This window comes from Zeus faber (assembly GCF_960531495.2).
Source record: "Zeus faber genome assembly, chromosome: 1".
Lineage (NCBI taxonomy): Eukaryota > Metazoa > Chordata > Actinopteri > Zeiformes > Zeidae > Zeus > Zeus faber.
Window position 1 is genome coordinate 50,128,328 of NC_137193.1, and position 12,724 is coordinate 50,141,051.

The 12,724-nt window shown below is 46.7% G+C and overlaps 1 protein-coding gene across 1 annotated transcript in view; it reads left to right on the plus strand.

The window, feature by feature from the left end:
- The first annotated feature begins 8,919 nt into the window (after positions 1 to 8,919).
- The window catches only part of tsc22d2 (TSC22 domain family 2), a 41,818-nt gene continuing 38,013 nt past the window's right edge, over positions 8,920 to 12,724 (plus strand). Inside the window, exon 1 of the mRNA XM_080014334.1 lies at positions 8,920 to 10,824. Coding sequence (XP_079870460.1) covers positions 9,176 to 10,824 — 1,649 coding nt within the window. The 5' untranslated portion in view covers positions 8,920 to 9,175. The remainder of the gene's footprint in view (positions 10,825 to 12,724) is intronic.

Consider the following 12,724-nt stretch of genomic DNA (forward strand, 5'->3'; position numbering starts at 1 on the left):
CGCACGCACACGCGCACACACACACAGGCTTCAATGGTGGACGGTGAAACTTGTTCTCTGCTTTTAACCCATCCTTGCTTGTCCTTCCTCCTGGGGGCAGCCAGGAGCAGTGAGCAGCATACAGTGACACGCCAGGGGACCAGTTACAAGTGTTCACTGCTGGTCAGATGGTGATGTTGTGCATGTTTTTGGTGGGGTTCCTTACAGATGTAACATGGAGGAAACCCCATGTGAGCACGGGGAGAACATGCAAACTCCACACAGAAAGGCCCCAAATCAGGAGATTACCACCCGGAGCACGGTGCCAAGAATCTAACCCGGGACCTTCTTGCTGTGAGGCAGCAGTGCAATGCACTGTACCCATGACAGACAGACAGACAGACAGACAGACAGACAGACAGACAGACAGACAGACAGACAGACAGACAGACAGACAGACAGACAGACAGACAGACGGATAGACAGAAGGATAGATAGATAGATAGATAGATAGATAGATAGATAGATAGATAGATAGATAGATAGATAGATAGATAGATAGATAGATAGATAGATAGATAGATAGATAGACAAACCTTTTTGGAGAGGGTGTTTTTCTGTATGTCACAAGTTGATCTTGTGACAAAATGTTCCTACAGTTCTTGATGAGCGGAGGCCTTTGTTATCCTCGACTTCCACAACACCCCCTGGACATTAGCTCATCACCAACCAGTCGCTCATTTGGTTAAATAGAGGAGAAAATGGGCGTGTTTGCTGTTTAGAGAGAGAGAAAAAGATGTAGAGCGAGAAAGTGAGAACAACATATTCAGAAAAACCTGTCAAGAGCACAACATGAGAATCACTCATTTATGTTATAAAGTTATACGACAACAATACAAATGATGAGCCATCGAAGTCTAATTTTAGACATGTCATGCATTCACCAATAATTACCGTTCCATTCATGAGGAATAATTTCATTATTCTGTAGAAGGCCAACGGCTTCTGCTTAGCAACAAATGGTGCAGCATTAAAAAACTTTGCCTTCAAAATTAATTTCAGAGTAAATTTCCAAATTAGGCAGGCCACGCTCTCCGGCCCTCGTCCAATGTCACCAAAATAATTCGAGGGCATGTTTATCAAGTTTTATTCCTTACGCAGTAAGCCCTGCGCCTAACGCACGTACGTCCAGTTTCCTGGGACAGATTTCAAATGACGCTGGCCCCAGTCCAAATATCGGTTCACTTTTCCATACAACCATTTTTTCTTCCATGGTTTTCCCTTCCAGTTGATAGATAGATAGATAGATAGATAGATAGATAGATAGATAGATAGATAGATAGATAGATAGATAGATAGATAGATAGATAGATAGATAGATAGATAGATAGATAGACAGATAGATAGATAGATAGAAAGATAGATAGATAGATAGATAGATAGATAGATAGATAGATAGATAGATAGATAGATAGATAGATAGATAGATAGATAGATAGATAGACAGATAGATAGATAGATAGAAAGATAGATAGAAAGATAGATAGATAGATAGATAGATAGATAGATAGATAGATAGATAGATAGCTAGACAGATAGATAGATAGATAGATAGATAGCTAGACAGATAGATAGATAGATAGATACATAGATAGATAGATAGATAGATAGATAGACAGATAGATAGATAGATAGATAGATAGATAGATAGATAGATAGATAGAAAGATAGATAGATAGAAAGATAGATAGATAGATAGATAGATAGATAGATAGATAGATAGATAGATAGATAGATAGATAGATAGAAAGATAGATAGAAAGATAGATAGATAGATAGATAGATAGATAGATAGATAGATAGATAGCTAGACAGAAAGATAGATAGATAGAAAGATAGATAGATAGATAGATAGATAGATAGATAGATAGATAGATAGATAGATAGATAGATAGATAGATAGATAGATAGACAGATAGATAGATAGATAGAAAGATAGATAGAAAGATAGATAGATAGATAGATAGATAGATAGATAGATAGATAGATAGATAGACAGATAGATAGATAGATAGATAGATAGCTAGACAGATAGATAGATAGATAGATACATAGATAGATAGATAGATAGATAGATAGACAGATAGATAGATAGATAGATAGATAGATAGATAGAAAGATAGATAGATAGAAAGATAGATAGATAGATAGATAGATAGATAGATAGATAGATAGATAGATAGATAGATAGATAGATAGATAGATAGAAAGATAGAGGGAAATTGGGGCTATACAGCAGCACACATAATATAATAATAATAAAGGAATAAAAATTAAAAACAGAAAAAATTTACAAAATACAATAAACCTAAAAATGAACAATAATATATACTATGAATGCTGGATGTAATCATGGTTTTAAGCAGAGTGGGTTAAACAATATAAATGCAAATAGATCAATTGACATTTTACACCCAGACCACTTAAAACCGGGTCTAGATAAAAAACGAATGTACTTATAGTTGTCAAACCTGGACTACATCATAACAAGAAGCCTATATTGTATTTCAAACACCATTTCTGGTTTGTGAAACCTTAATTATATTTGTTAAACAGGAAAAAGGTGGATTTTACTGGATTTTTGCCACACTGATCACTCAGGACCAGATGTATTTCACAAGTTTTTTTATTTAGACCTGGCATTAAGTGGTCTGTGTGTACAAAGAAAGTCTAAAAATTCAGAGGAATTTGAACACACCATAAAAACAGATGCTGCGAATCGGCTGCTAACTTCAGCCTCATTCTCCCATGATGACTGAATCATAATTACACCTAAATTCTCTTGACAGTGTTGGTAATGTTACGAAAAAAACCACTTTATCCCATTTGGCCAAACTTTAAGAAGTGTATGATGTTGAAGTGAGATATTCAAAGAGAGCTATTGAGAAAAACTCACTTTTCCAGTGCTTGTGTACATACAGGTTTAGGTTTAGGTTTGGCCTACTAACACACAAACTGTGAAATAAGACAACCCAGTCAGTTTGTTGTAAGCTGTCTGTTTCAGAAAACATGTCCTAAAACGAGCCGTTCAGCGTTGTTGCCCTAATGTACGTTACTGAGGGAGTCATTCTTATTAGAACCACCCCCATCAGAGTAACTCCACCCACAGCTTGACTGCCACCAAACCCGCTAGCATTGAAGCTTAGAGGAAAGCATGAGAATTCCAAGTTTGATCCAGATTGGTCCATTAATATGGAATTCCATTAAAATGGAATAATTTAGTAAGAATTTTTATTTTTATTTCCATAACGCGCACGCATGTGCAAATGACGCAGGGACAGGGACTTCATCAAGATGGAGGCACGTCCAGATGTAACTGATGTAAGACTTTCATGGGTGTCATGGATTCGATTAACCAACAGACAATCTGAATAAACTGTGTATTCGGGGCAGTTCCAACATGGCGTCGTTCGAGTCTCATCCAGATCGGTTCAGTATTGTGGATGAAGTTTGTGATCAACAATTGCAACCTCACCAAGATGGCGTCAAGAAGTTTATGGAGAACACAGATCATTTGACAGATATATATAGATATTGTGATTGGACTTCAACTCAAGGAATATAACATACAAACTCTTAACCATACAAAGTTACAAAGTCACAGGTATTATTTTATAACTAATAATTAAAATAATTTAGTTAAATATACAGTATATGCTTCTGAGGACAACCGACATGCACCAGAGTAAGTTCAACAAAATAAAAACACAATAACATCACTGTAATAATGTATAGACATTCCAGAGATATCAATGTATTCAAACTTCCCAAAACCTACAAAGTGCCAGCGGTGGCTTGGCCACACCTCCTTGGTCTACCACAGCGCCTTTTTTATTTATTTTTTTGAATCGGGTGTGTTTCTCCTTTAAGCGTGACTTTGCCACTCCGTTCCTCATGGAATGAAACAAAAGAATGTGGTAATGGCAACAGTTTCTTCATATATATTGTGGGAGTCTCTGCCGCGCAGTCGCGAGTCCCTCAAAATGACATTGAGGGACTCGCCCGTCAGACGTACGCACACATGCCACCTGACATACAAGGGGAGCTCACCAGGGACCAATTTTGAGGAGATGGCCAGCCTGCCCATGTCCACAGGGCCTCAGGGAAACAGCCTGGGGTCCACCTAGAAGGGACAACGTGGAACCCCAACACTGTGTACCAAGTTCCACTACCCCGCCAGAGAGACCACTTCCACAAGGAAGAGAGGCATTCCACAGACTACCCAGAAGAGAGAAGCGGGGACCTACAGGAGCGGGTCATTGTGGTGGGCCAGACCTGCGTGGGAGACTGCTGGTATGTTCCTGTCCAAGTAGAGGGAGTGCACAGCTGAGCACTGGTAGACTCAGGGTCTTCAGCAAGACTTCTGAGGCCTGATATCCTCAATAACTGGACTAGTGTTAACTTGACTGTGGTTCAACTTTGTACAGTCACCGGCGAGCTGTCACCCATGGTCGGGGAGGGCCTGTTGTCAATCACAGTGGGGGAAAAGACTGTGTGCCATCCAGTGTTCGTTGAGACTGTTGTATCCTTGGATCGGACATTTTGAGGGAGTTAGGTTGTGTCATGGACTTTGGAAAGGGGATCATGCAGTTCCCCGAGGGCTGTACAATCTGCATGACCTCCAGGTTGATTTACCACGCACCATCCACAACCCTTACTGCAGTGACATCAGTCGTCGATGAACCACCAGTCACCTCTAGCTTGCACACAGTCACCAGGGTAGAGCCTGTACCCCCTGTCACCCACCACAAACTGGCACCCCCCTTGTCATGTGCCCCCTTGAGAACGCACAGCCCACTCTGCACACTGTGAGGGCCTTTGTTCAGAGGAATAGAACCAGCTCTGGGAGGTGTTGTCTGATTTCAAAGACATTTTTGCATTGAGTGAAGACAACGTGGGTCGGACACACCTCAGACATCACAACATCGACACAGGAGATGCAAGGCCAATAAGAATAAGGGTCTGTCACCTCCCACAAGCTTGTCAGGAGGCAGCAGATCTAGCCCTGCTCAAGATGCAACAGGCAGGCATCATTGAACCCTCTGCAAGCAACCTGGGCCACCCTACTATTGATGGTCCCAAAGAAAATACCAGGGAGATGGAGATTTTGTGTGTATTTCAGGCCACTCAATGAGGTAACCAAAAAGGACTTGTAACCCCTGCCTTGTATCAACAAAACACTGGATGCTGTGGCAGGGTCTTCATTGTTTTCAGCTCTGGACCTCCGAAGCAGCTACTGGCAGGTGCCCCTCTCCCTTGAAGTCAGGCCCAAAACAGCATTCCCCACCAATAAGGGCCTGTGGCAGTTTCAGGTACTCCCTTTTGGCCTCTGCAATGCCCCTGCCACCTTTGAGAGGCTCATGGACAGGTTCTGAGTGGCGTCTCTCGTCGGGAGTGTGTCGTATTCCTGGATGACATCCTGGTCCATGGAGGGTCTTTCCAAGAATCTCTGGATTCCCTGAGGTGTGTCTTGGGGAGAGTGGCAACTGCTGAACCGAAGGTCCACACACAAAAGTGCTGCTTCATGCAGAGAGAGATCACGTTCCTGGGTCACCATCTTGAAATGGGAGGGAACTAGCACAGTTAAGACAAGGTCCAGGCAGTGAAAGACTGGCCCAACCCCACAGACACACAGCAGCTTAAGAGCTTCCTCGGACTAGCCTCATACTATAGGAGGTTTTTGAGGGGATTCTCCTGTGTGGCTGTTCTCCTGTTCTGCCTACTGCGAAAGGGCAGAAAGTTTGCATGGCCAGAGGGGTGTCAGGCTCATTTCAGTGTATTGCAAAGGGCCCTCGTGGAGGCCCCAGCATTCTCCCCCCCCTGACCTACCCTTTATCCTGGACACAGACTCCAGTGGGCACGGGCGATGTGCTGGCTGAGGTAGGGCCTGGCGGGTAGTAGAGAGTAGTGCCATACCATAGCAGGACATTCTCTAAAGCAGAATGCCCAGCTGTGTCACTGGGATGGGAGCTGCTTGCAGTAGTCCGGGCCATCTGTCACTTCAAGTATTGCCCAGGGGCCTGCCGTTCACCATGAGGACTGATCACTCAGCACTCACTCAGTGGCTCATGTCGTTCAGAGAACCAGAGGGACAGGTCGCACGGTGGCTGGAAGAGCTGCAGGTGTACGACTTTGGGGTGGTACACAGAGCCGGGACACATCATGGAAATGCATATGCCCTCTCACACCGCCCCTGCACCGAACAGGACTGTCGCTACTATGAGAAACGGGAAGTTCGAGGGAGGGAACTCTGTATGGAGGAGGAGAGATGGGTCTGTCTGAACCGGCAGCTGGTCACTTGCCCCAGGCAGTTAATGCAGAGGGGAGCCTGCGTCAGGGAGAGGACATGGACCTTAAGCCTGTGTTGTGTTGGGTGAAGGAGCAGCAGAAACCTCCATGGGAGGAGATTGTGGCTACCTTGCAAACCACCAAAGGGCTGTGGTCCATGTTCGAGGCCCTGCGTTTCCAAGATGGTGTATTGCAGAGGGGGTGGAAAGAGCCAACTACAAGGGAAATAAGGTGGCAAGTGGTGGTACCCACAGCCCTGAAGGTAACAGTGCTCCACTCCCTACACAGGCCCTGAGGGACGGGTCATTTCAGGGTGACCAAAACCCTCCAGCATCTGCGGCAGGGATTTTATTGGGGGCAACACAAAAGGGACGTGACAGAATTTTTCTGCCACTGCGACAGCTGCACCGCTTGGAAGGGCCCCTCGGACCAATCACATGCCCACCTACAACAGGTGGGGGGGACCAATGGAGAGGGTGGGGATCAATGTCCTGGTCCCATTTCCCCATACCGAAAAGGGCAACAGGTACATCCTCACAGCCATGGATTTCTTCACAAAATGGCCAGAGGCGTACGCTCTGCCAGACCAGGAGGCAGAGACCACAGTAGATGCTCTAGTCCAAGGCATGTTCAGTCGGTTTGGGGCCCCAGAGACAATTCACACTGACCAGGGTAGGAATCTTGAGGCCATGTGTGATAGATTAGGCTCATGCAAAACCCGCACCACACCTCTGCATCCTCAAAGCGATGGTCTCATTGAAAGGTTCAGTTAGACTGTGGCGGAGCAGCTCGCCATGGTCACAGCCATAGAGCAGCGAGACTGGGACCTACACCTTCCCCTCGTCCTGATTGCTTACCGGTCTGTCCAGGATTCTAAGTCCTGCACGCCTGCCCTCCTCATGCTGGAGAGAGAGATCCGCACACCAGCAGGGATGGTGGTGGGTAGATCACCAAACTCCTCACCAGTCCCACCAGGCCCGTAGTATGCGAGACGACTGCAGGATCACTTGGAGATGTCACACTTCTTCGTCACAGCAGCTTTCTGCAGGTGGAGACAAGGCAGAAGAGGAACTACGACGTTCGGGCCCAGGGGTGGCATTTCGGGGTGTTTGTATGGGTGCACAGTCCCCAAACGAAGAAAGGACGGTGCCCAAAACTTGACAGCAAATGGGTGGGGCCCTGTAGAATCCTGAAAAGACAGAGGGAGGCGGTGTACAGGGTGCATATGCCACCCAGGGGAAGGATTGTAGCTCTCCAGTGAGACAGACTAGACCCTAACCGGGGCAAAGCAGTACCCAGCCGAGCCAGATCCGAGTCAACCCCAGACACCCCTAAGAGAAGCACCCCTACAACCCCACAGTCAGTGACTGTTTCCACCACGCCCTAGTCTCCCTCAGCTCGGCATTCTGTTGGGTCTCCCGGTCCCGGGCACCTGAGTGCCTCCCACCATGCACCAAGGTGTAGGAGGCCCCCTACCCACCTGAGAGACTTTGTTTGGGACTGGTTCCTGGGTGGTGTGGACTATTTTGCACTTTATTTCAATGAATATGTTCTCAATAAATAAATAAATAAATAAATAAATAAATAGATAAATAAATAAATAAACATATACTGTTGGTCGCTTGGGAGCAAGGGGACTTTGCAAGGGGGGAGCATTGTGATGATCCTGCATGCAATGGGAACTTGTGATTGTTGTAAGAATGTGTTGTACGGCAGGCGGATTTTTTTAAAGACTTAAACATTATTTTTATGTACAGGTTGTATCGTACATATACACATATATATACACACACACACATTTTCCTATTTATTATAATCATTTGTTGATGTGATGTGTTATTGTTGTGCTAGTGTCCGTCCGTCCATCGCTCTATGTTTCTCACTCCATCTATCTACGTATCTTCCTGATCCCGAGTTGCGCCATAAGCAGGATTCTCCATTCAGCGCCGTGTGCCCGGCGTAGCGACGCAGCCGAACTCCCAGGGTGCACCGCGCTCTTGCCATCTTGTCGAGGCGCTGGAGGGAGAGCGGCAGTTAGCCTGTTAGCTCGCTGTGCCTGCCACAGTGGTGCAGTCCAACTGTCAGCTAGCTGTAGCCGTAGCGGTAGCGGTAGCTGTAGTGAGGTGTCTGGACGAACTTTCCGAACCAGAGGACGGATTTTTTTGTTCTTTCTTTTTGGGCGCAAATGCGCTCCTCTTGAAATGCCGATGGACATTATAGGTTTGTTTACATCATGATGTTGCACACGTTTGTGCAAAGACCAGGTTAGCGGTAGCTAACTTAGCTTGTTAGCTAAAAATTTAAATTTATATATATATATATATATATGTATATATATGTATATATGCCTTTGAACGGGCCCGCCTCGGATTGAAGTACCGGCAGCAGCTGGTGGAGAAGAACTGCGTCAGGGCCCCGTATCCAAGTCGGGAGCCCGGACTGAGGCTCTCTGGAACGGCCGGCCGGGTCTTGGGAGGGTGGCAAACCCGGAGCTGGTGTACCGAAAGACGGCTGTGAGGCGGTAGTTTGAGAGACCGGGCACTTGGGAGTTTCGGGGTGCCTGGGTGAAAGATAGAGATACGGTGTGTGTGTATGTATGTATATATATATGTATGTATGTATGTATGTATGTATGTATGTATGTATGTGCAGGTGTGTGTGAGAGAGAGAGAGAGAAGAGACAGTGAGTGAAAGAAAGGGGAGAACGCGACAGAGGGAGAGACATGTAAAAATGTCGCATACGTGTCTGTATCGTGTTTCACTGTTGCCGTGAACTGTTTCAGCCAGAAGGAAATCACTTAACAGTTGTTTGGATTGCTGGAATTCCAGGATATTGACTTAATTCAACATGTCGAAAATGCCGGCAAAGAAGAAGAGCTGTTTCCAGATCACCAGCGTGACCCAGGCCCAGGTGGCGGCCAGCAGCAACACGGATGACACAGAGAGCCTTGATGACCCGGACGAGTCCCGGACAGAGGACCTGTCTTCGGAAATATTTGACGTTTCCCGTGCCGACCTGGGGGTGTGTGACAGGAGTTCATCTGAGGAAACTTTGAACAGTGTGGAAACTCAGGAGGGCCAGGCTGCAAACTCAACAGGTCCTGTCAATGGAGGGTTCTCTGTTAAAGCTTTGGGGGCTGGAAGTGGGGTTCCTTTACCCACCACCAATAAGACCTCCATTCATAGCTCCACAACCCAATCCATAACGGCAGCCAGCACTGTCCCTGCCGTGGCTGTGCCTGTTAGTGTGACTCACGCTGCCCAAGTGGGCACCGGCGCCATGTCCACGGCGAGCTGTAGTTCCCGTTTTAGGGTAATTAAACTTGACCACGGTACCGGAGAGCCCTTCAGACGGGGTAGATGGACATGCACGGAGTTTTATGAGCGCGATTCCGAGGGCTCCGGCATTGGTAGGACTGTGGATAGTATAAAACATGTGGTGACTCTGGATCACAATGTGGACAGGGACAGCGGCCTTGGAGCCACAGGCAGCTCTGTGGTTGTCCCCAGTGCCATCTCTGCTCAGGTTCAGGAGCCTGCGGCAGACAGTGGCTACTTAGTCACCCACCACTCCCAACCCCCGGAGACCCTGCAACATGGTTACGTCGTAGCCCCTACGATTGGGAGCGGAGCAAGTGCCTTCCAGCCCACAGGGTATTCAAATGCGGCATCACAGCAACCACAACAGGCTCAGGTCAATATGCAGCCGCTTGCCCCTCAAACTCTTCAACCTAGTGGCCTCAATGGAGCTTTCCCGGGTGCCATGTTGCAGAAATCTCCCATCATCCCGCCTGCCACGCAGTCCCAGGATTTTGCCTATTTTTCTCACCCTGCTGGCCCCTCAGCCAGCCAGCCGGAGTACCGTCAGCAGCACTTTGTCCCCCACCAGCCCCAAGTCTCAAGCACCCCAAATCCCCCCACGGCCTCCCTTACTGTGGGACCCCCAGCCACCCAGGGCCTCTCGTCTGTCATCAATCAAGGCGGCTCTGGAACTCAGGGGCTCGGTATGGTTGCTCAGGGTGGACAGGCGGCTTCAGCCCAGGGCTTGCTGCTCCAAGCAGGCAGTAGAATAACCATCATCTCCACACTCCCTGGTAGTGTCCTCCAGGAACCTGTCAGTCAGCTTCAGCCTTCAGGTGTAGTGAGTAGTGGTCCTGCACCTGCAGTTACTACCACTACTGCCCCCAACGTGCCTGCCACACCGCCCAACGCCATAAGCACCCTTTCGGGCATTTCAGGCCAGGCACCTGGAACCGGAGGGGTTTCCCTGGCCCCGGGAGCACGTAGAGGAGCGACAACAGCACTTCTCTCCAGTTTCAGCAACCCTACGGAAGAGAGCAGGAGGAAGTCTGACGTCCTACCTCAGCCCAGCACCGGCGCCTTGCCAGGGAAGGATGGCATCATGGCATCGTTTATCCCGGAGAGCCTCAATCTGCCCACCCCCACTGTCAACAGCCTGTTTGGCATCCCCATTCCCATGGATGGAGAAGAGGACAGGTAAGAGGGGCCACATTATGATAATTCTGTGTTATACAACTATCCCACGACTTCACTGCTGGTGTATTTTACATGCACGGCCATACGTCATGAGCATCATAACCCTAACACACATATTGTATTAATGCTTCCAGCTAAAGTAGAAATGGCCAATCATATATGATGAGTACTCCAGTCTTGTATTGGATGGAGCAGATAACAGAATGAATGTACCTTATTTGAATTCCTTAAAAGTCTTATGTTGTATAATTGCAGCTGCTCTTCCGGCCCCCTGTAGCATGGCATGGGAAGTGTAGAGCTGGGCTCACAAATGTTGAAATTGGCAAGTCTAGCATTTCAAATCAATACAGTTAATGCTACATATGTTTGGGAGAGGTTTACATTATATATCTCTTGGAAAATTGCTAATGTGTTCAAAGCTGATATTTTTTAGTGGGAAATGTGCCATAGATGGAGGGTTCAATGAGAATCAGCTTGTGATCGGTAGGAATTAAAATTCTTGGCCCGCCATGGCACATTGTTGCCTATCCCTTCCTATGTAAACTCTGAATGTCCCTTCAGTTAGAAAGGAAGTTAATCTGTAATGTGTGCGTCTTATTAACATGGCCACTGTTTTGGTTGTGTATGTACTGTCAGTGATGCAGCAATGCACTATGGTCATGATGTGCCTGACTCCCTGAAGAAAAACAGTGCTCAGACATGTGCTTCGATAGAGTGTGTGGAGAGGGAGAGTACCTGGAACGGCGCCCTCATGTTAAACATTCCCATAATATTCTCCACTAGTGTGGTCATAACTTGTTATGCTATAACTGGAAGTGTTTTGTTTTTTGTAAAGAAATAAAATAAAAGCAGCTTACACAGTCATTGAAAGAGTAAATTTGGAGTTTGGGGAGGGAGGAGTGGTGGCTCACTGCACCAATCAGAACTGCCACTGAAGGGAGGAATTTTCTGTGTTGGTCATTAATAGCCTACCCACAAAACAGTGTTGAGTAACTTGCCTCTTTATGAACACCCCCGTGTTCCCTCCCTTCGTCCCCTCTTTAGCCAAACACTCCGGTTAGCTTGGGGGCGTTAATGACCCATTGGATAAATTACAACAAACAAGCAAGCCGTGTTATGCTGCCAGCACTTTCACTGGAGGGAATAACTTGCATCTAATATATTTATATTCTGTCTGTGGGAGAGATGGTTAGCATGCTCCTTCTCCATGATCCTCACCCTACCCTGCTTTCCCTCAGCCCTGCTCTAAACCTCGTAAATACCAACTGTTCTCTTGTCTACTGTAGTCCTTTAGTGTACACAGATTAGTTATTTTTAGGGTTTGTTGGAGGGTTCAGACAGCTTGAGTTGAAGTGTTATAGAGGAGATTGGCTATTTAAATTTTTGAGTCGTCCACAACCTGGCCTGTATATTGATAGACCCCTTTGCTGGCTGTGTGTGTACTGTATGTGCGTATGATATGTGGAGTATGCGTTGCTGGGTGAGGAAAAGTTATTTTCCTAACACTGATAAATTGTAGTCACGTCTACCCAGCGTCTCTATTGGACACCCTCACAAAGTGCCAGATCATGAGGGCCTAAAGGGGCTGTGTTGTTCTTTCTGTGTGATGTCATCCAGGGGAACAGCCAGTGCCCGTTTCCTAACCGTTCTTGTGTGTGTGTGTGTTTGAATGCACAGTGACATCAGCTGCTGTCTGTGTATCCATGACTACGCTGGCACTAGACAGCATCACAAAAGACAGAATCACAGAGCTAAGGACACCCTGCAAGGATGGTCACATACTTGCAGCGCTGGCTTTTCAGACTCAAGTCATGGTTATAGTTTGGCATAACTTTCTCTCAGCTATAATATTGTAGGCCTTTTTCCATATGTGGCCATCCATGTCTAGGTCTAGGTCTCG